This window comes from Pantherophis guttatus, chromosome 1 (genome assembly GCF_059756535.1).
Source record: "Pantherophis guttatus breed Tessera chromosome 1, ASM5975653v1, whole genome shotgun sequence".
Classification (NCBI taxonomy): domain Eukaryota; kingdom Metazoa; phylum Chordata; class Lepidosauria; order Squamata; family Colubridae; genus Pantherophis; species Pantherophis guttatus.
The window spans coordinates 324,828,536-324,851,727 of NC_142063.1; the positions used below are offsets into that span (position 1 = coordinate 324,828,536).

General features: G+C 41.7%; 2 protein-coding genes across 3 annotated transcripts in view; both read right to left on the bottom strand.

Annotated features, from left to right (window-relative positions):
* Nucleotides 1-8,901, bottom strand: part of BAZ1B (bromodomain adjacent to zinc finger domain 1B) — a 32,453-nt gene extending 23,552 nt beyond the window's left edge. The window contains exons 1-3 of the mRNA XM_034421056.3: nt 8,260-8,901; nt 1,580-1,696; nt 189-333 (exon numbers count right to left, since the gene is read on the bottom strand). Of these exons, the coding sequence (XP_034276947.1) occupies nt 189-333; nt 1,580-1,696; nt 8,260-8,375 (378 nt within the window). The 5' untranslated portion in view covers nt 8,376-8,901. The remainder of the gene's footprint in view (nt 1-188; nt 334-1,579; nt 1,697-8,259) is intronic.
* Nucleotides 8,902-12,876: 3,975 nt separating this feature from the next.
* On the bottom strand, nt 12,877-21,355 carry LOC117667754 (uncharacterized protein C2orf72 homolog). Of its 2 annotated transcripts, none has more exons than XM_034421353.3 (3): nt 20,645-21,355; nt 16,676-16,822; nt 12,877-12,933 (listed from the first exon to the last, which is right to left on the bottom strand). In XM_034421353.3, exons 1-2 carry the CDS (start codon nt 21,291-21,293, stop codon nt 16,677-16,679), a joined length of 795 nt encoding a protein of 264 aa, XP_034277244.1. In that variant the 5' UTR covers nt 21,294-21,355; the 3' UTR covers nt 12,877-12,933; nt 16,676. The 2 variants fall into 2 exon arrangements, with proteins under 2 accessions (XP_034277244.1, XP_034277243.1); XM_034421352.3 differs by having other exon boundaries at nt 16,676-16,864; nt 20,645-21,354.
* Nucleotides 21,356-23,192: the final 1,837 nt, after the last annotated feature.

A 23,192-nucleotide genomic window follows, 5' to 3' on the forward strand; every position in this document is an offset into this window, starting at 1 on the left:
GTCATAGGTTCATCTATTGCTTATCCCGTCAGGAACTCACCATACCCTCCTTTAAAAATAAAATAAAATATGAAGACCGTCATGTCTAAAATGGAAATCAGTTATGTTAGGGTTAGAGCAACTATCACATTTCTGATGTGGCATCATTATTTCCACAACTGTTTCTGAGAGATAAACCTGGTCCTTACCTCAAAATCACACTCTTCATCAACAGCAAATTTTGTCATTATCTCCAGCCAGGAAGTGTCCACCAGTTTTTCTAAAGAGATTGTATTATGGTGAACCATTTCCAGAACAAGTTTTTCATACCAGACTGGAAATTCCTCTTTCAAACTGAAAAGATAAATAGAAAATGATATAGCATAATTATGATTAAAATAGCAATTTAAAGAATCAACTTCAACTAGAGAAATTGAAACGTTTAAGAGACAATTCACAAAACTGCTACTATGACTTGCCTACAAATATGATTGTATCAATAGTCTTACCTTAATCCCCCTTTACTTAAAAACATTTAGTTAGGATTTAAGCATATCTCTAATTTGAGTGAATAGACATTAGGAAATTGTATATTACTGAAATTAATTAAGCAAGCATGGCCCCCTGCACTGACTATATAAGTATAGAACATTGCAGACTGTTGGAAAATTGGGAGGATGGATACGTATTTCTGTACATTGGCAAAATGACAGACATCAGAATTGTGTAACAAAATCTGTTTACCATCAATAAGACCCAGTTTGATCTAGTGGTTAAGGCACTAGATTAGAAACCAAGAACATTTTAAGTACTAGTTAAACATGAAAATCAAGTGGGTGACTTTACGTCAGTCACTTTCTCTCAGCACAATTCACCTCACAGGGTTACTGTTTTAGGGGAAATAGGAGGAGGAAGTATAAGGTATCTTCACTACTTTGAATTACTTCTGTATTGAATTTCTGGTCTGTCTTTACAACTGCAAATATGTGAAATCACAGATAATAAGGCCATCTCATATTTGATTTCTCTCTACATAATTTTTGAGGGGGCAACATTCCTACTACATACCAGCAATATGACTTATATTCAACATGTCATCAAAATACTAGTAATTTTTGCCTGAAACCCTGATTCCCAATGGAAAAATGCCTTAAACCAATATACAACTGTAGTATACTAAAAATGCACTGGTTAGCATGAATGCATGATTCACGGCCAGAAAGTTTTGGGATTTTATACATATAATGGATTACATTCTGTATTTTTATGCAGCACATAAATATTTGTTTTCAATTATGCTATTTAATTAGATCAGGTTTTTTTTTTTTTTTTTTTTTGAGAAAGGCCAGTGAGAACTGCAAGGTACAAAGTGTAATGAGGATAAAAAAATCAGTCAGGCAATACCCAATCAGAAATATTTTCTTTAGAGTTTAGATATCCTTGCTTATGTAGCTGAAGAAAAGCTTTCTCTTTTCTTGAGACATGACTCATTCCAAGTATTTTCACAGGAAGCTCATTATTTGTCAAAAGTCCTCCCCCCGCCCCCCTTCATGCTTTAGGTTCTGTCCCTAAAAGCAAAAGCATTTGCGTTGCTACTTACAGCTCAGCAACTTCCTGTTCCTCTTCCCAGGCTTCTTTGTGTGTCAGTTGACTACTCCCGGTACTTTTACAGGTCCATATTCGTTGGTTATATTTCTCTAGCCGTGCTTCATACTCTCTGAAGGAGCAACAGCTCAGGAAAATAAGGTGCACTTAGTTTTTAAACTATTGGATTAAATCATCATTTTTTGTCATTTACACATAGACTCATTGACACATTATGATAAACAGTTACTAAATCAAGGTTTTATAATGATTAATATTTTAACATCTGAATAATTTAACTATAATCCTTGGATTGGGCATCATGCATAATTCTCTTAGTACTATTTTTTTGTTTCATAATGTAAAAGGGGCTGCACATATAGTACCACTGTTCATCTTACTCATACTCAGGTTTATGAAGTCAGGATTTCATCGTCATGAGAAAACACGGCCTCAGTAGCATGAATTTTGTATTTTAATATGCATTTTACTTACTAATATTTTCTAAATACATTTCTAAAACACATTTCATATACCAATAAATACTGTCCCAAATCAGATATCTTAGTCAAAAGATCTTTTAAATTACAAAGGATCAACTTTTCAGAAAATATATGCAGCCACAGCTAGCAGGTTGCTTCACATCCAGTTTACACCACAGAATGTTCTGTGTTTTAATTACTTATTTTCTTCATATATTTTAATTATTCAGTCATTTAAATCATAAAGGTATTTAAATGGTTGTCAACCATCAAACAAAATTGAAGCCATATTTTAATAGATATTTCCAACTGTACTTTGAAATTAAATAGTAGAAGCCACAGCAATTCCAGCTTGGACATCACAAAAAAATATGATCATCTTAAATTTGGAAATGGAAAGAGTAAATGGCCTGCTCGCTGCTCTCACAGTGCCTTGCGCAGCACATGTAAATTTATCACACTTCACAATGGGGTAGATGGCATCCCCTCCTCCTCCTGGAGCCCATTACGACACAGAGCATCAGCTGCAGCCGAGCCAGTGTTTCGGGGCGGAAAGTTGCGCGTCTCCCCAAGTGACCGAGATGCGCGCAACACCAAGAAGCGCCTAAAGAAGCGCCCATGAGATGAGAGGCAAGTAAAGGGGCGCTTCCCTCCCGCTCTGGAATATGGAGTGTGTCTCCATCCCCGCCAGGGGTGGGATTCCACCGGTTCGGGCGAACCGGTAGCTCCGACAATCAGCTAGGAGCTAACCAGTTCAGCCCGACAATCAGATGGGTCCACCCGCCTGCCCTATTTTCCTACCTTTATATTCTCAGCTGATTCGCACGGAAGAGCAGATTGCTGTGTGAATCAGCTGTGTTACTCATCCGAAGAAACCAGGAAGTAAAGATTTTTTCAAACTATGCATGCGCGCAGAGCGCACATCAGGCGCATGTGCAAATCATGTGATCACCGAACTGGTTGTTTAACCAGGAGGATCCCACCACTGATCCCCGCCATTGCCCTTACCTTCTCAGGCCATGTGAAGAGTGACTGGGAGGGCGAGGGGTGGGGCCAGCCAGCTGGTAGGGAGCCACAGCCGCGGGACGAAAGAGCCACATGCGAAGAACAGGCATGCCCAACCCACGGTTCATAGGCCACAGGTGGCTCTGGACAGCTAATATAGGTACTCTCCTTAGCGTATGACAATAATTGAGCCCAAAATTTCTACTGCTAATTAAGGTAGTTGTTAAGTGAGTTTTGACCCATTTTATGACCTTTCTTGCTACAGTTAAGTGAATCACTGCAGTTATTAAATGAATCTGGTTTCCCCTTTGCTTGTCAGAAGGTAGTAAAAGGTGTGTAACTATCATAAATACATGCCGGTTGCCAAGCAGCCAAATTTAGATCATGTGATCACGGGACGCTGCAATGGTTGTGCAAAAAACGTCCATAAATCACTTTTTTCAGTGGTTGTAACTTTGAGAGGTCATTAAAAGAATGGTTGTAAATCAAGGACTAGTACTTTCTGGGTAGCAATTTATGTTTATGTTTACTTATATTGATGTATTTTAAGCCAATAAAATTGCATTGTGTAAATAGAAAAGTTCCTTAAATCTTAAGTTAAAGCCAACATTTCTGACAATTGAAGGCAGATACACTTTGTTTTCCATAGAAATTCTCCAGAGCCTAAATTCTTTATGCAAAATATGTAGTACACTTTCATTTGGGAGTAGTATATTCACCAATGTTCATTTTTTAATTAGGAATTTCAAAAGTGATAAATTTTACATAGAAAAGCTAAGGAATCACATGGCAATATGGGAACCAATATTAAATCTGTAGTAAAAACATTCCAAAAATACAATGCAATGATAATAAGGAACCAGGTGGCAATATAAAAAGGAAGAATTCACAGGAGACATTAGCATTATTCCCCATCAACATACAAATACATTCTACTTCCAACTTCCTAAAACTGACTCAGTGTGAAAAAGAGCATAAATGCTCAAAGATTTAGAAGGTTTACAGGGTTCGCTCTCCTTCAAATATTTATGTATCATTTAGCTTTAAAAAAATTATTCTTATAGACTTACAATAAAAAATGGGTGATTAATCCACTCTCCAATAAGTTTTTCTGCATTTGTTCAAAATCTAAGGCATATACAACCCTTTCTGCACACATCTGCAAAGAACAGACTGCACAATTCTGTCTCAATTCTTACACAGTACCATAATCTCTAATAATTATCCTGTTTCCCCCCCGAACAGGACATCCCCTGATAATAAGCCCAATTGGGCTTTTGAGCGCATGGCAGTAAGGCCAAATGCTTATTTCAGGGTTCAAAAAAATATAAGGTCTTTTTTTCAGGGAAACATGATACCTATGGTATGGGTGTCAAATTCGTGATGTTACATTGTCATCATATGACGTATCACAACTCCCCCCCTTCACTAAACTGAAGGTGGGCATGGCCAGTGCGTGATGCATCCGGCCCGCAGGCCACAAGTTTGACACCCCTAATCTATGGTATATCAAATCAACATCGCACACATCACTCTTCTGTCTCATATCCTTCGATCATGTTCGGAGTTATGCACTGCTCCACACCAAGAGTGTGTGTAGATTCAAAAAGAGATTGTAGATAGAATCTGTCTTTTACTGTAGTTTCATAAAGGCTATTTATGCCCAATACAGCAAAAATACTCTCCACCTATCTGCAAAACATCCATCTTCAATCAACTTTAGATTATTAGACTTCTTAATTTTCTTGACCCTGGTATAGAGACAATCTTACAAATAACCCAGCCCTGTGTAATGAATGGCTTTATAGCTAACAATCAGTACTGGAAGTAACACGGGTGTACTGAGGTGTGCTCAGAGCTGCTAATACCTCTGCATTAGACCATCTGACGCTTCTGAATACTCTTCAAAGGCAGCTCTGTATAGTCTGTTGCAATAATCCACTTGGGAGCGACCAAGACATGACTGACCATGAACAGCGTCTTCCAATCCAAAAAAGGATGCAATTTTTTCCTAATCTACCAATGTGCAAAAGCCCTCCTGCCTATGGCTGTACAGCACTGAGAAGCAGTATATATCTCTAAGTGCTATTGCTACTTGCTCTTCAAACCAGAGCTTCAAGTCAAGGAGAACCTTATTTATGCACTGGTTCTACAGGGGATAGTGCAACAACCTGCAGGTGCCAAGAAAAGGTATCAGCACTGCTTGGTTGGCCTGAGGCAGAGTTGTATAACTGAGTTTTATCAACATCAACTACACTTTTCCATGACAGTAAGCATTTAATGAAAAAGACTGCTGACAGTTAACATGATACCAATGAAATTTCTAAATGACCAAATACTGTCATCTTTTGCATATATAGTCACCAGGAGTAAATCCTGACACCTACCGGTAACTAAATTTTGGACAGTTGCAATTGAGGACATAACAGAACTAATTATCCAAAACTAGATTGTGATAAATTGTGAACTCAAATTTAAGAGAAGTGTCAAAATGTTTCTCTTGTTCCCAAGTTTATTTTCTGCCTTTTTCAGGCAGATAGAATTTAAACATATTTCAGATTAGCATCTGTACTGTTTCCAATACCATACAATATCTATTAATATTAACTAGATTGCAAACAGAAAATTCAATAAATTATGCAAGTCCATTTTCTCTACCACTGAATCTCTAAAGGTTCAAGTATCTATCACAATATTATAAGTAGATTCGCTTTCAAAAATGCCTGGTGATCAGAAATGAGCCACGGCTGTTCTGACAGATGGGATAGAGGGAGAAAAGGTTTTGTTAAGAGGAAGGGGCTCTCTTGGGTATAAGACAAAGAAGAAACGCTGAAGGTGAAAAAACAAAGCATTGCCCCTTTAAGAACACTAAATGTAATTGCTTAGGCCTACACAAAAACTATCTCATTGAGATTTTTTAAAGATAAAATATAAATTCATTTGCACAGAAATACCAGCAGTCTGTCCTGAAAATAAAGCAGTCTGAGATAAATTATAAATGATATCCACTAGACCTAATAAAAGATATTCCAAGTGCAGCCCACCTCCTTGACGATGTCACTTGCTTACAGACCAAGAACATCTTCAGTCTACCATATACAAAATGAGGTAAATACCACAAGTACTATCATCCCGAATTACATATTAAACAGAATAGTAAAATGCTTGCTTGCTAATCAATTTTTACTTCAGAAAAATTGCTAAATGGTGTGCTTTGATGCAAACTGTCTAACCATTAAAAGTCTTAGATACCCAGGGTAAATCTATTTTAAAAGCATGCATAGTTATTGCAAAAAAACTGTTAGAAATGGGAAAACTACGCAATAAAATCTACTTATTCATCAGAGAAGTGTTTGTTTACAGATTCTGTAAACAAACACTATAAACAAACTCTTTACAAACTTTGTAAACTAGACTATGTAAAGTCCAGTTCTTGGCTTCCTCATTATCCTTCAGCCAGGTTCTTGAATACATACAGGGTTGAAAAATATATTGGAATATAAACAAGAAAGGTCTTCCTTAGGCATCAGAAAATATGGCAAAGTTATACTGACAGCTGAAGTGGCCATATATAACAACTGCTTAGAAAACATACTATAGTATCACTTCATTTAGTTCTAAACAAACTTACATTTAATCTTTAATCACATACTACGGTGAACACAGAACATGAAAGCAGTACTAACCTTCCTTTATCATCCAGAACTTCTAAAATATAGAAATGTAAACCTTTGGAAATTGGATGCAAGAAGAGTTATTTTATCATCCGGGTTAAGTTGCTGTGTAGAGCCATCAAAGACAGGGATGTCAATGCCTACTGTGATGGTAAGTTAATTTATGCATGTAACTCATCACAAAATATTAATAAGTACTATAATTATCCTTGAAGTGTCTTTCAATCAAGCGAATTCTAGGTTTTAATTATGGAAAGATAATTTCTGGTAAGCTCTCAAGTAAGACAAATTAGCAATACAGGGAGTCCTCGACTTACAACCATAATTGGGCACAAAATTTCTGTTAAGTGAGACATTTGTTAAGTGAGTTTTGCCCCATTTTACGACCTTTCTTGCCTCAGTTGTTAAGTGAATCACTGCAGTTGATAAGTTAGCAACCCGGTTGTTAAGTGAATCTGGCTTCCCCCTCGACTTTGCTTTCAGAAGGTAGCAAAAGGTGACCTCAGACCACCAGCAACGGTCATAAATATGAACCAGTTGCCCATCATCTGAATTCTGATCCCATGATCATGGTGATGCTGTAATAATCGTAAGTGTGAAAAGCGGTCATAAGTCACTTTTTTCAGTGCCGTTGTAACTTTGAACAATCACTAAACAAACTGTTGTAAGTCGAGGACTACCTGTATACATAGTAAAAAGTTTCTGTCCTATTTGAGCCTGTTGGTCAATTTGTTAAAACAGGCTAGAAAGTTGTCAAAAGAGACACGTGGTGGTGAACCTTTGCTGACTTGAGCCCTTTACTCCTATGATTCAGAGGCAGATCCTGTGTAGAGTAACATTCTACTTTTAGCAACCATTTAAGAGGCATCTACAAAACAGTCTTGTCCTGCTAAAGACCGAGACGCCTACCTAATGGTTTCCTGCCAGGGACAGCCCAAATGCCTCCAGAGACTACAAGCTTTACCCGAAAGTGAAAATCCTCCTCTTGGTATCCACACCCTTCTCAAGCTGGCCTTCAAAGTTAACTGCTCCCCAGCAGGCAAAAGCATCCAGTTCAAATTTAGGCAGTTAAATGAGAGTCACTTAGAACCTTTTCAGACCAAAAAAAAAAAAAAAAAGATCCCACCCTCCTCTCTTTCTTCCCAATCCGACAGTTATTGACATCCACAGATAAACTCCTTCTGCCGGCCCCGCATGCACTCTCAGCCTAGGGAGGGAAGTCGTCCTGCCCTGCTCCATCTTGCCTCCGAGAAGAAAAAGATGCCGAGGAAGGAGGGAGTGGGGGAGGGGAAAATAAAGAGGGGGGGAAAAAAAGGGAACAAAGAGAGTCAAGAAAGCAAACGAAGGCCCCCTCGGCCCTCCTACGTTTCCGATCCGAGTTAAGTCTCCAGGACAAGGGAGGAGAAGAGGAGCAACTCCTTCGCTGCCTCTCACCCATCCCCCCCACCACCCAAGAGCACCGTGACTGAAAAACAAAAAGTCCCCCCCTCCCTCGCCGCGCGCGCATAGTTCTCGCCACCGTCCAAATCGGATACTCGCTGGAGCGGAAGGCCTCCTGCGTGTGGGCAATGACGAAGCGCTCTCCCGGCGGCTCCCCCGTCGGCAGCGGCTTAGCCAGAGGGAAAGGCTTGCGGCCCAGCAGCGGCGCCATCACCGAGGCGAGGAAAGAAGTCGGTCCTGAGGAGCAGCGCTGGAAAAATGGCGGGAGAATCCCCCTCCTTGCTTCCTCGCAGGAGCGCGGGAGGGAGGGCGAAGCCGGCAAGCCCCTCAGCCTCTGTCGCTCGGCCCCCTCCCTTCTTCACGCTCTCTGTGCGCGCGCAAATCAAACCTCACCACCCCCCCCACCTCTCTCCACACACCTCCGATATATGTATGTTTCTTTTTTAACACGGCCCACTTTTTTTTTTTCTTTCGGTCCTCGTCTCTTCCCGCGGGCGGCGATTGGTGGATTGCTGAACATCGCACAACTTCATTGGCTAGCGAAGGCGACGCTCAAACAGGAGGTTTTTTGTTATTTTTTTTTTAAGGTTAGGTTGCGCTGCGCTCTCTCTCTCTCTCTCTCTCTCGCTCTCTCTCTCTCTCTCGCGCGCGCGCGCGGCCAAGAAAATAGAAAGGTCGCGTTATGTAAGCGCAAGAAAGGAGCGCGGCCCTCCCGCCGCCATTTTTTGGTCGCTGTTATTATATCCCGCCTTCTTCGGCCAATAGGAGCTTATCGCTTCGTCCGGGAATTGGGGAGGGGGAGGGGGGAAAGCCCTCTCCGAAGGCTTTTGTCTGGACGCCTGAAATGCAGCCTCGCCTTAAAGGAGCAGCGCCCTTAGAAGTATTCCTGAGGAATCATGGGGAATATATCGAATTACTGTATTGTTTTCCGCACTCTGGAAGGAATGGATTCTTCGATGCAAACTCAGTTTGGCTTGTTTTCATTGGTTGAAGCCCAGATCCCAAACGTTAATTAAAACATAAAAAGTATTTGCAGAGTCTGAACCCCAAAACCTCCTCATGGTCAGCCATTCAGTCATGTCCCACTGTAGGAAGTTAGCACCCATCCCTTTCCTAGAAGAATGAAATATTTTAGGAAATATTAAAAAGGCAGAATATTATGTTTCCCTGTATGAGAAATGGAGAAGCATGTTTTAAAGACAAAACAGCTCCCACCTTTTTGGGCCCCCCCACCCTTTGTCAATGGGCCAGAGGCAGAAACTCAATTCCCTCCCATCTTTGTCAATGGACCATCATCTGCAACACAATAGGACCCATTTAGCAACAGAAACACCACATGGCACCTGGGAAGATTACATCAGGCAGCAAAGCTAGCTAAGACCCCCACCCCCTGGGAGTCTGACAACCAATCAGGATACTCTTTCTGGGCCCCAGGAATTTCAAAGTCAGAGAGGGCATAAAACCTGGGGACTTGTTGCGTCTCACCCTTTTTCTGTTCAGGAACTCAAAACCATGTGATCCTGTCCACCATTACACCATCTTTCCAAGCAGTCTTCATGTTTCCAGTGTCTTTTTCCCCACTTGGAGCTGAACCCAGAAAAATATTTCTTCTAACACCACCCTCGGCCATTCTATGGATCAGCGTTCTCCATACAGAGATAAGGAGGATCCAAGACCTCGGTGCCTTCCACCATGCCCTTAAAACTTTCTTTTTTCAGCAAGCTGGGCTGGCTTAACATATTCTTTTTAATATTTTTTAATTTTTAATTGGTTTGTTATCTTAAATTGGGGCCAAATTAATATATATCCTTTTAATTGTTTTTAATGTTTGTATTGTATGTTTTTATCTGGCTGTACACCACCCTGAGTCCCTCGGGAGAAGGTGCGGTATATAAATTGGAGATAAAATAAAAATAAAATAAATACTCCCTTCAGATCCGCCATGGCCATCCCAGTGACATCCTTTACAGTGTCTAGCCAACGTGTATTAGGGCGGCCCCTTCTCATTTTTTCGCTGGTGATTCCCAGCATGAACTGGACTAATAGATCCTCTTTTCCAGGCCAGAGTCTTGTTAGCCAGCATAATAGGCTTATACTGTTCACCCACCCCCACCATAGTGAGGTTCTGTTAGGCTTTGGGGAAGGGAAGAGATATCTTAACTTGCATGATCTTAACTTGCATGATCAAAATAAAATCACCCATACACTGAAACAGTGAAAACAAATTTTCATATTAAAAGCCATTTTTAATTGGCCATTGCTGATTTCTTCCAAAGAAGCCAGTGATAAAAATTTAAATATGCATGGAGAAATTGAGAAAACAAGCAAATTTAGACTGGGAATTCATCATCATCATCAAATTTGTATGCTCCGACTTGGAAAAAGTGACTTACAACTTATCCGTGAAGTTACGAATGCTATACCATTCCTGTAGTCAAATGATTGTAACTTGGGCACTTGGAAACTGGCTCACATTTATGACAGTTGCAGTATCTTGCAATTTTTGACCTGAGGTGGCTTCTAACCAGCAAAGTCATTTGGGAAAGCTGGATTTGCTTAATAACCATGATTCACTTAATGACCATAGTAAAATGGTTGTAAAATTGTCACATGATGGCTCATTTAACAACTTCATGACTTAGCAACTGAAAATCTAGTTGTAATCATAAAGAGGAGAAATATTTGAATGCAGTTGTCCATATAGCTCTGTCATGTCACCCTGCGGTTAGCATGATTCCCTGAATTGAAATTCCAGTTCCACCCATTTTCTTTTCCTAGGAAAAGTTGCCATCAATTGCCATACAGAATGTGTATTGAGGCAGTGCTTGCACATTAAGTCCTCAACTTACAATCACGATTGAACCCAAAATTTATGTTGTTAAATGAGAAATTTGAGTTTTGCCCCATTTTAAGACTCTTCTTGCCACATTTGTTAAGTAAATCACTGCAACTGTTAAATTAGTAACACAACTGTTAAGTGAATCTGGTTTCCTCACTGACTTTGCTTGTGAGAAGGTCACAAAAGGTGATCACATGACTCTGGGACATTGCAACGATCATAAATGTGTCAGTTGTCAAGTATCTAACTGTAAATCACATTTATTTATATTTATTTGTCAAGCATGTATGAGAAAATAAGTATAAGTATAAACATAAGAAATGAGCATGAATAAATGGGAACAGTAGGACAGGGATAGTAGGCATGCTGGTGCGCTTATGCACGCCCCCTTATAGGACCCCCTCCCTCTTAGGAATGGGATGAGGTCCATGGTAGACAGTTTAAGGTTGAAGCTGTGAGGGTTTGAGGATGTAACAACAGTCAGGTAGTGCATTCCAGGCATTGACCATTCTGTGGCTGAAGTTGTATTTTCTGCAATCAAGTTTAGAGCGGTTTACTACCGTGTTTCCCCGAAAATAAGACCCCGTCTTATATTTTTTTGAACCCTGAAATAAGTGCTTGGCCTTATTGCCATGCGCTCAAAAGCCCAATTGGGTTTATTATCAGGGGATGTCTTATTTGGGGGGAAACAGGGTATGAGTTTTTATCTATTGTTTGCTCGTGTATTATTGTGGTTGAAGCTGAAGTAGTCATTGACAGGTAGGACGTTGTAGCAGACAATTTTGTGTACTAAGCTTAAGTCAGACCATAGGCGGTGTAGTTCTAGGTTGTCCAAGCTCAAAATTTCAAGCCTGGTGGCATAAGGTATTCTATTGCGAGAAGAGGAGTAGAATACTCTTCTCATGACTTGTTCAGTTGTATTAATGTCCAATATACAGTGTGGATTCCAGGTAGACGAGCTGTATTCAAGAATTGGTCTGGCAAAGGTTTTGTAACTTTGGTTTGCAATACAATGTTACCGGAGAAGAAGCTTTGCAAAATTAGCTTAACAACTCTTAATGCCTTTGTGGCAATACTGTTACAGTGAGCTCTTGGGCTTAGATCTTTTGAAATGAATACTCCCAGACAGAGTGAGGGTCATCTACGAGGTCCTGTCCCCAGCTCGTAGGACCCCAGCTTGTATCTGGTGTTCTGGTTTTTGTTGCCAAGGTGTAAGCAGAGCATTTGTTGGTTGAGATTTGAAGTTGCCAATTGTTCGACCATTCTGACACATAGTCTAGGTCGCTTTGTAGAGCAGCAGTATTGTCGGTGGTGTTAAATAGTTTTATGTCATCAACGAAGAGGATGCAGTTGCTTATAATATGATCACAAAGGTCATTTATGTATATTAGAAAGAGACTGGGTCCTAGAATGCTGCATTGGGGGACACCACTGTTAAGTGGTACAGGGTTTTGATAGGGCACTCTTTAGTTTGACTACTTGTTGCCACATGACCTTGGGGATGCTACAACAGTGGTAAATGGTCATAAGTCACTTTTTTCAATGATGTTGTAACTTTGAATGGTCACTAAATGAACTATCATAAATCAAGGACTACCTATATTGTAGTTCCAGGCACTTCATCAAAACAATTATTTTTAACTTTCTTTCGCAAAGAATTAGCAATACCAATGTACCGACCACTAGATGGCAGCAAAAGGCAGGGGCATGCGCTTAAAATCAAAGCACAATCAGATCTTCCAAATTATTTTCAAAGTGTCCTCAATCCTAATACCGTATATGTAATAACAGTTTTTAGGAGTCTTTGGGGACTAATAGGATAACCTTCCCAGTTAAAGAGTAATAAAACAACTGATATTTAACACACACAGTGTGACATGCTGTTGTTTTATTTTTGCAGGACAGTTTAAAATCCAGATGAATTCAGGATCTGAAGAAAAACAAATAACAACATCATGTTTTCGCAAATACAACAAAAGCATTAGCTAAAACCACATTGATGTACTTCATAATTAATTCAGTCAGACTTCAAAGTGTGTAACATACATTGCAAAAGATTTCCCAGGTTCAAAAATGCTGGTCATTCATTAAAATTTCAACAGTTGCAAATACTTGCAAATACTAAGAGAATATATGCAATTGGTATGTTGTAAAAATATTTTTGTTTCCATTTTTCAATAATAACCTCAGTAATGTTACAGTAATATAATAGCCCCATATTATCCCAAAATTTCAAACAGGACCGACCAATCATGGTCCACCTGAAGAAGACGTGGGTTTCAGCAAGTTCTGACCAGTTCTGGAGAACAGGTATGGAAATTTTGAGTAGTTCGGCGAACCGGTAGTAAAAATTCTGACTGGCCCCGCCAGCATCTATTCTCTGCCTCCCAAGTCCCAGCTGATCGGGAGGAAATAAGGATTTCACAGTATCCTTCCCCCGGAGTGGGGTGAGAATGGAGATTTTACAGTATCCTTCCCCTGTCACGCCCACCAAGCCATGCCACGCCCACCAAGCCACACCCACAGAACCGGTAGTAAAAAAATTTGAAACCCATCACTGACCTAAAGTCCTTTCATAGGCCAATAGCAGATTTGAAAAAAAATCTTCCTAATAAAGTCATTTGTTAGAATTACTTCTCACACTGAGACGAATGAAGTATCAGAACAGTGAACTAATACAAACTTTGTTTCAAAAAAGGCAAGCTTCCACCCTCTGTATAGAAAGTGTGAACAGAAACAGAGAGAATTCTACTTTTCTAAATTGCCTATATTTGGTGTAGTAGTTGTTAAGGAATCTGTTTAGAAAGTGGGAGACTGCGAGTTCCTGTCCTGTTTTAGGTATAAAAACCAGTTACTCGCTCGGCCCCAGGAAGGAGACAATGGTAAACCACTTCTGAAACCTTGCCAAAATATCTGCAGGCAGGAACTAGTCAACTTAAAGATAACCTCCTCTTTAAAAAAATCCACTCTATAAAACGGAGTCTCAGCTGAAAGAAGGGTACACTACTTTCTGAAATTCTTAACGTTCTAGCCTACCTAAATCTTTTTTTCTAATAAATATTATTAATAAGAGCACTTAGACACTGATTCTTTGGTTAACTGTTTTCAGCAAAGACTGCAAGGGGGGAAGTCTGACAATGTACAATGTATTTCTGCCTCATTTAAAACTAGAACTACTGTTTTTTTTTTTAATAGACCTCATTGAACAATAGATATTGGTTTTAGATTTATGGAATGTATCAAAACATTGGTATATTGCACCATTTGAACACTGATTAAAAATGCAAACATGATTTTCGTTTAGAATCCAACATTATTTTTTCCCAACACCTAGAATGAGTAGTGGGAAGGGGCCCTGGGGGACACTGCTTTGCCATGGCTCCAGTCCTTCTATTCAAGATGTGTGCAGAAGATAATGCAGGGGAACTATTGTTTTGACATCTAGGATATTAACCAGGGGTGAAATCTACTTACCTTCCTTAGCGGTTAAGAAGCGCACGCGCTACGCGACCATTTGCTTTCCTCGTGCGCGCACCATGTGCGCATGCATACCTGTGCATGCACAAAACCTGCACATGCGCAGAAGGTAAAAAAAAAATTACTTCCTGGTTAAAACCAGGAAGTAATGACACCTAGGCGGGTGGGCGGAGCTTTGCTTCATCATCGCTACCGGATCGCCGAACCACCAGCCAAGATCGCTACTGGACCGGGCCTGATCCGGGAGTATTTTACCCCTGATATTAACCTATAATGATCCTCAGAGTTCTACCTTTGCTATCTGTGATATCTAATATTTAACCTATTTATATTAACATAAAAGCACTGGAGGAAATCATTAGAAGCTTGGAGATGGGGTGGTGGTGGTATCAGATGCTGATGAGCCATAGCTCTAACTGCTCCTTACTATCTAATTCCAAGGAAGTTCTGTTGATTGTTGTCTAATCTGGGTTACAGGCTGGATGCAAACAAAACAAATCCAAACAAACATGGAGGCAGGCAAAAAAACAAACAAATCCAAAGAAACATGAGGGAGGTTACTGGAAAGGAGAAAACCACCCCAGGTGTCTGGTGAATTGAACTGGAGATGGGGACGTACTCCCAGAAAAACCAGGTTCATAGTTTCAAAAGGTTTCATGACAGCCATTACTGGATTTGCAAGTAGTGTTTTTGTCAAGGAACATTTCCTTGCCAGAAACCTCTCACCTTTTTATAGATTTTTCTTGATTCCTTTTTCCCTAACTCAGTGTTTCTCAACCTTGGTAGCTTGACGATGGGTGGACTTCAACTCCCAGAATCCCCCAGCCAGCGCTGCTGGCTGGGGGATTCTGGGAGTTGAAGTCCACCCATCGTCAAGCTACCAAGGTTGAGAAACACTGCCCTAATTCAATATTAACAAAGTATAAAATAACAAAACAAAACACAGCTGGCGGTTGGACTAGATAACATCCAAGGTCCCTTACAACTCTATTATTCTGAAAGGGTCTCCTGGCTGAGCAGGGGGTTGGACTAGATGACCTCCGAGGTCCCTTACAAGTCGATTATTCTGTAATTCTTGGGAACAAATCTGACTGTTCCTTTCTACCCAGAGTCCCTCCTCTCCTACCAAAAACTGGAACATCGAGGCAAATAACTTTTCTGCATCCTTATTTAATATACTGTACGTGGTCTTAAGTCTCAGAAGCATACAAAGCAACCATTTGGGCTAATGTGCTGCCTACAGGAAACCCATTACTAAATATGAAGAATGTATTCTCAACAACTATATATAATGCTTGAAAAGGGTACAGTAGTTGACTGTAATGGTATGTGAGAATGACAGAAGAAAGAACCACAGATTAGACAACTATTATGCAAAAGGTATCTGAACCCACAGAAACAGAAGGGATATGGGAAGCATTTCAAAAGGAGCCTTGTTTTTTTTTTTTGTTTTTTTTAAATTTGATTTATATGCCGCCTTTCTCCGGAGACTCAGGGCGACTTACAATGCGTTAAGCAATAGCCTTCATACTTTTGTATATTTTATACAAAGTCAGCTTATTGCCCCCACAAACTGGGTCCTCATTTAACCTATCTTAGAAAGGATGGAAGGCTGAGTCAACCTTGAGCATGGTAAGATTCGAACCTGCAGTAATTGCAGGCAGCTGTGTTAATAACAGGGTGCTTTAAACCACTGTACTACCAAGGCTCCTAGTCTAGTTTTCCAGGGAGTAAAAATAAAGGAGGGAAGAAATATTATTTGATTTGCAAGATTCTGTTAATGTAACATTATAATAAAGATAGAACTAGTATTCATTGTTAGGCTGCTTCTTGTCTGGACTACCCAAAGAGTTAACAAAGACAATCCAATTAAATGGATTGAAGCTACACTTATAGCACTAGCACTTAGACTTATATACCGCTTCATAGTGCTTTATAGCCCTCTCTCTAAGCAGTTTACAGAGTCAGCATATTGCCCCCAACAATCTGGGTCCTCATTTTACCCACCTCGGAAGGATGGAAGGCTGAGTCAACCTTGAGCCTGGTGAGATTCAATCTACCAAACTGCTGGCAGCCGGTGATCAGCAGAAGTAGCCTGCAGTACTGCACTCCAACCACTGCGCCACCACGGCTCATCCTAAAAACATTATAACATGTTTTTCTTGACCATAAGGTCAAAAACTATGCACACTCACCTCAAAGGAAAGCAAGCAGACCTGCAGGGATCATGTCAGGTGGGATCATGCCTTGTTGGTAAAGGTACCATCCTGCAGCAGATGCCATGCCAATGATGCACAAAGTCCCCAAAATACCTCTGATGACGATGACAGTCCAGGAAGAACCTGCAACGGGTAGGGGATCCTTAATGATCGCCTCCGGCAAACCTGCACAGGAATTCTCTGGTTAACTGAATTGAGCTGATGGTTCTAACTTGACAACATTTAAAGAAATGGGTATAATTTTTCCTGATATAATTGTTTCCTGATTGCTTATTTTTACCCTATGACTATCATTAAGTGCTGTACCTTATGATTCTTGATGAACGTTTCTTTTCTTTTATGTACACCGAGAGCGTATGCACCAAGACAAATTCCTTGTGTGTCCAATCACACTTGGCCAATAAAAAATTCTATTCTATTCTATTCTATTCTATTCTATTCTATTCTATTCTATTCTATTCTATTCTATTCTATTCTATTCTATTCTATTCTATTGGAGAGTGTAAGTCCCAATTGGGAGGTGGGGTAGGCTGAATGCCAAAAAATGCAAATTGACATGCTAGGAATGAACCTGGCTTAGATGGAAGCAGTGGTTCCCAGATTAATGAGAGCTCTTATTTATTTGTTTGTTTATTTTGCCTCCCATATCCCCTACAAGGTGACTCTTACATTAACAAATCTCAGCTACTTTGATAATATTAGACACCTATCAATTACTGCACACTGGAAAAGCAGGTGGAAAAAGACTAGACCACTGATGGGGAACCATTTTGGGTTCAGCATGTTAAAAATTCATAAAATATCTAACTTGACTCTGCTGGTATGTCATACACATACAATACACATACACGAGAGAAACATTCTCCCAACAACAACAATAGTTGTTGTTGGGTGTTGGTGAATAGTGACATGTCACCCAAAACATGAGGCATTACCTTTGGTACATCTCTCATAGGTTTGCCATCAGTGGATTAGAATGCAACCCCGGAAATACATACTGTATAGGCCCGTGATGGCGAACATATGGCACACGTGCCACAGGTGGCACATGTAACCCAGTGGTGGGTTCCTCCCGGTTCGGTCCGGTTCGGCCGAGCCGGTAGTGGTGACGATATGACGTCACCGAACCGGTTCTCCCCCCGCCCACCCACCCCACGTTATTCTTACCTTTTATTTGGTCCCACCCCCAATCTATTGCTGCCTCCTGAGTCCCAGCTGATGACTAGAGGGAAAAAAACTGTTTAAACTCTTGCTGCAGGGCTTCAAAGGGCCATCCTACAGCTGATCAGTGTTAAAAGCAAACAAATGAGTCGGGTTGTAAGTGTGAGGACTGGTCGTAAGTGCGAGGACCTTCCAGAAACGACTCTGACCTCCAAGCCACACCCACAAAATAAGCCACGCCCACAGAACCGGTAGTAAAAAAATTTAGAACCCACCCCTGATGTAACCATAGCGGTGGGCATGCAAGCTCAGCTCTGGTACGCATGTGCACGCCAGCCAACTGATTTTCGGGCCTTCTGGGCCCACCAGAAGTAGGGAAACAGGCTGTTTTCTGCCTCCGGAGGGCCTCAGGGGGTGGTGGGGAAGGCCCGTTTTTCTCTCTCCCCACGCTTCAGAGCCTTTCTAGGTGGGACCAGAAGTTGGCAAATGGGCCATTCCTCGCCTCCAGAGGGCCTCGGGGTGGGGGTGGGTTTGGGGAAGGCTGTTTTCACCCTCCCCAGACTCCTAGAAAGGCTCTGGAGCCTGGAGAGAGAGAGAAAAACGGGTCTACTGGGCCATTGTGTGCCAGGAGCGGGGGGGGGGGGAGGTCACATGTGCATGCACGGGGGCGGGATGCATAGAATTATGGATGTGGGTACGTGCACACACAGACCCCCCGTGCTCCCCCTGCTTCTGGCAAGCGATGGCAAAAAGGTTAGCCATTACTGTTATAGGCTGTGCTTGCTGCATGCTGTTTTGAACGGTCTTCTATTGTAGCTGTTTTTATTTTGTTTGCCATAAAGGTTGATAATAAGCCTAAGATATCAGATGTTGTTTGGACGTTTTGCAATTTTTGTTTTTTAAAAATCATTAATCCAAATTAGGCAATGTATACATTTTGCAAATGAAGGGAAATCGCATCTATTTCTATTGACTGAGGCTTTGGCTTATAGAGTAGAGCTGCTGAGAATCCTTCCAAACCTTTTCTGGTTTTGGAGATTTTTAACAAACACCACCAAGATGTTTACAAGTTCATCTGTGCAGCCATAAGGATCAGCAAGTACTCTTTTTAAGTGCTCATGCACTTAAAACACCTACACAAATATGGTTCGTATCACACTAGGGTTTGTTGGGACAAGACTTGGCAAATTGGTTCATATATAAGATGAAAGCATAAAACATATTTTACAAGCTACATATGCTGGTTTCGCATATCTTGCTAAGACAAAACAAAGAAATCGCATTATGTCTTATCCCATTACTTTTAGTCCAAAAGAGCTGTCAAAACTGTTAACAGCATTTCCAAGTTGAAAGACTGCAATCGATTCTTGCCAGGCCTCATACAGTTGAGATGTCAGTTAAAATTCCCCCCCAGCTGCCTATGCTATGGCCAAGGATGTCTGTGGTCCCCAGGACCATCCCAGATCCCAAATCCATACTTTGTGACTAAACACTGAAAATTATGCATACTTTAAAAACAGCAACAAGGGGCCTGGTGGCGCAGCAGACTAATAGCCTGTTATTAATATTCAGCTGCCTGCAATTACTGCAAGTTCGAATCTCCCCAGGCTCAAGGTTGACTCAGCCTTCCATCCTTTCTAAGGTAGGTAAATTGAGGACCCAGTTTGTGGGGGCAATAAGCTGACTTTGTATAAATATACAAAAGTATGAAGGCTATTGCTTAACGCATTGTAAGCCGCCCTGAGTCTCCAGAGAAGGGCGGCATATAAATCAAATTTAAAAAACAACAACAAGTAGAATACACGAGTTAGGTTGCTATTAGACAATCTTAATTTAAAGTGAGGAGACAAAAATGCAAGCTCCTCTGCCTCTTCTAGGGACATCATGGTGTTACTTGTCCCATCACTTGAAGCACCAGGACAATAGCCCCCAGCCTTTTGGGCACCAAGGACCGGTTCCGTGGAGAGAGGTTTTTCCACGGATCAGAGGAGGAGTGGTTTCGTGTGCTGCCTGCAGCCCGCGGATGGGGCTTCTCTAGTTTGTACAGCCTGGTTTCTGGCATGCTGTGGACTGGTGCTGGTTCATGGACCAGGGGTTGGGGACCCCTGCATTAGATAAAGGTAAAGGTTCCCCTCGCACATATGTGCTAGTCATTCCCGACTCTAGGAGCTGGTGCTCATCTCCGTTTCAAAGCCAAAGAGCCAGCACTGTCCGAAAATGTCTCTGTGGTCATGTGGCCAGCATGACTAAATGCCAAAGGCACATGGAACCAGGGGTGAAATGCTCCCTGTTCAGGCGATCCAGTAGCGATTGTGGCAGGTGGTTCGGAGAACCAGTAGCGACGGCGGCACGAGGCTCCGCCCACCTGCCCAGTTGTTACTTCCTGGTTAAAACTTTTTACCCTCTGTGCATGCGCATAAGGTTTTGCGCAGGTGCAGAGGGTCACATGCACTTCCGAACCGGTAAGGAAGGTAAGTAGATTTCACCCCTGCACGGAACGCTGTTACCTTCCTACCAAAGGTGGCCCCTATTTTTCTATTTGCATTTTTTACTTGCTTTCGAACTGCTAGGCTGGCAGAAGTTGAGACAAGTAACGGGAGCTCACCCCGTTACGTGGCACTAGGGATTCGAACTGCTGAACTGCCGACCTTTTGATTGACAAGCTCAGCGTCTTAGCCACTGAACCACTGCGTCCTGCATTAGGAGACCAAAAATAAAAGCATACCTACACTCACCCACTGAGAAAAAAAAGTAGCTCATTCTTAGTCTAGTTTCGTCTCTCACCTCTGCCCAGGGCTTCCGAAGCACGACAGGCTGCCTTCATGATGGCCAAGTTACCCCGGGGATAACCTGGGACGTAGACCTCTGCTTCTACCTCCACGTCTTCCAATTCCAATGGCCCTGCCTGATCCTGATATCCTTTGGCAACCAGATGTTTGCCCCGTTTCTGTGGTGGAGCCTTTGGGAAGATGCCCCGCAACAGTCGAAGCAGGTGGATACGGGCTTCCTCGGCCTCCCCTCTCTTGGGTTCCATAATGATTCCCACTAAGGCACAGGGAGATTTCTGGACGTACTTCTTCACCTGCTGCAAAACTTTCCGCAGTTCGGTCTCCTTGCCCTTTATGCAGGAGGCACGGCACAGAAAGAAGATGAGCTGGCATTGCTTGCCCCCAAAAGGGCAGGTGACACAAGGCTCTTTCAAAGCATCGGCAGGGTGGACTGAGTGACAGGAGGAAGAAAACAAGTCCTTGACAAAAGAGGCCATCATCTTATGAATGTCCCTGCCTTCCAGAGTCTCCCCAATGAGAAGAACCTCAGGCCTCCCCCCCACCTTCTGCACCAGGATCTGAAAATCCTGTAAGACTTTTTCCCCGGGGCCTGGGATGCATATTGGTGCAGGAAGCTGCTCCAAGCCCTGCCCCTCCTTGGTCATGTCCTGCTTTCATGGAGTCACTGTCCAGCTGCCCTGGACTAACCTTGAAAGGCCTCTAGGCAAACCCCCCACATGATGTCACAATGCCTAAGCTCAGCTTGTAAACCTGGATCAGCCTGTCCCAAAGACCACCGACAGCGAAGTTAATTATTAAGCATGGGATTGAAGACAAATTGTTATCTAGCTAGTGGACCCCAGATGGATTCTTTCTGGATTGAGCATCACAGTTAGAACTAGCTGTTACTATCAAGTCTGAGATAGGCTGCAGCCAAGTCAGTCAAACATAGCAGATCTCAAAGCCTTGCAACAAAGATCTACTGTCAGAAACCACTTTGTCAGAGGGGTGAACTTTTAGGTATTGCCTAAATGGATTTCCAGAAGTAAAAGAAAATGTAAAATCAAGTGATCAGAGTAAGCAAGAGGCCCAAACCTTTGATAATTCTATATAAGAATGGACACACGAAGAATAAAAAAGAATTATAATGACAGTCACTATAAGAAAGCTATAAAGAATAACACCTGGAATGGGAGAGAAATCCATATATCCAATTTTTTTTTACTCGTTGTTGTTGTTGTTAGTTGCGAAGTTGTGTCCGACCCATCGTGACCCCATGGACAACATTCCTCCAGGCCTTCCTGTCCTCTACCATTCTCTGGAGTCCATTTAAACTCACACCTACTGCTTCAATGACTCCATCCAGCCACCTCATTGTCTGTTGTCCCTTTCTTCTTTTGCCCTCAATCATTCCCAGCATTAGGCTCTTCTCCAGTGAGTCCTTCCTTCTCATTAGGTGGCCAAAGTATTTGAGTTTCATCTTCAGGATCTGGCCTTCTAAAGAGCAGTCAGGGTTGATCTCTTCTAGGACTGACTGATTTGATCTATTTTTGCTCTCTTTAAGGAAATGGAATCAAACTTGCTGATGAATTCTGGCGAGAGTCATCCTGCAGTTTCTTTTTGCATTTTGAAGACTCAGTCACCAAAATCAAATGTGAATGGCAACACTCAACATAGGAAACAGGATTCTCCATGCTCTTTGTCCATCACCGTGTAAAACTCTGCAGACAGAAAATCAGCATGTCAGTGAGAAGGGATAATTCATATTAGTTTTCTCTTTAATGGACCTGTCTTCTATAGAGACCTTTCACCCCATATGGGGACATATGCAAAAATTTGCACTACCAATCTACAGTGGTACTTTCAGTTCTGCAGAAAAATGGTTTCACCCTGGATTCCAAATAACTACTTTTGTGCATTATGGATAGTCTTTGAGTTGTGCCCTAATGGGGCCTGCCCATCATAATCATAATCTATGATGGTCATAAATCATGACTGATCTGATTTAATGACCTTTTTTGTAGCAGTCATTAAACGAACGCCATGGTAGTAAAGGAAAGCAGTGGTTTGCTATGGATGTGGTTTTACCAAAACCCAGCAGTAAATGCCTGTGACTGCAGAACACTATAAAAAGCCAAAATGTGGGCTGGTTGCTGAATGCCTGAAGTGCGGTCATATGATTATGCCTCCCCCTAACCATCAGAACTTTTAATTCAGGTCATAAATACCCTCAGGGAGGTTGGTTACAACTCCAAACAGTTGCTTAGTGGGTAGTTGTTAAATCAAGGACTAGATGACTTGTTTGTGGTTGACATTTATGGCAACCACAAGAAACATAGCAGAGAGTTTTCTGTTTTGAGCACTGATCAGAAATGTTTGCAAAGGAATAGAAATACATGAGCAGCTCCCAATCAGGTTGTCCATACCAGCCAGGTTAGCCAGTTATTCAGTCTTTGAACAATGATGTCCAGATTTCCCACAAATATCTGCAGCCTATGCACAATGATGGGAGGCAATCTGATTATCCCTTCCTTCCTAGATAGTTCCGCCCATCATTTGGAGAG

Coding starts and splice junctions, on each gene's coding strand:
- LOC117667754 (XM_034421352.3), bottom strand. CDS start 21,293: ATGACCAAGGAGGGGCAGGGCTTGGAGCAGCTTCCTGCACCAATATGC. Junction 16,865..20,644: donor TTCGGAAGCCCTGGGCAGAG/GTGAGAGACGAA, acceptor ATTCCTGTGCAG/GTTTGCCGGAGGCGATCATT.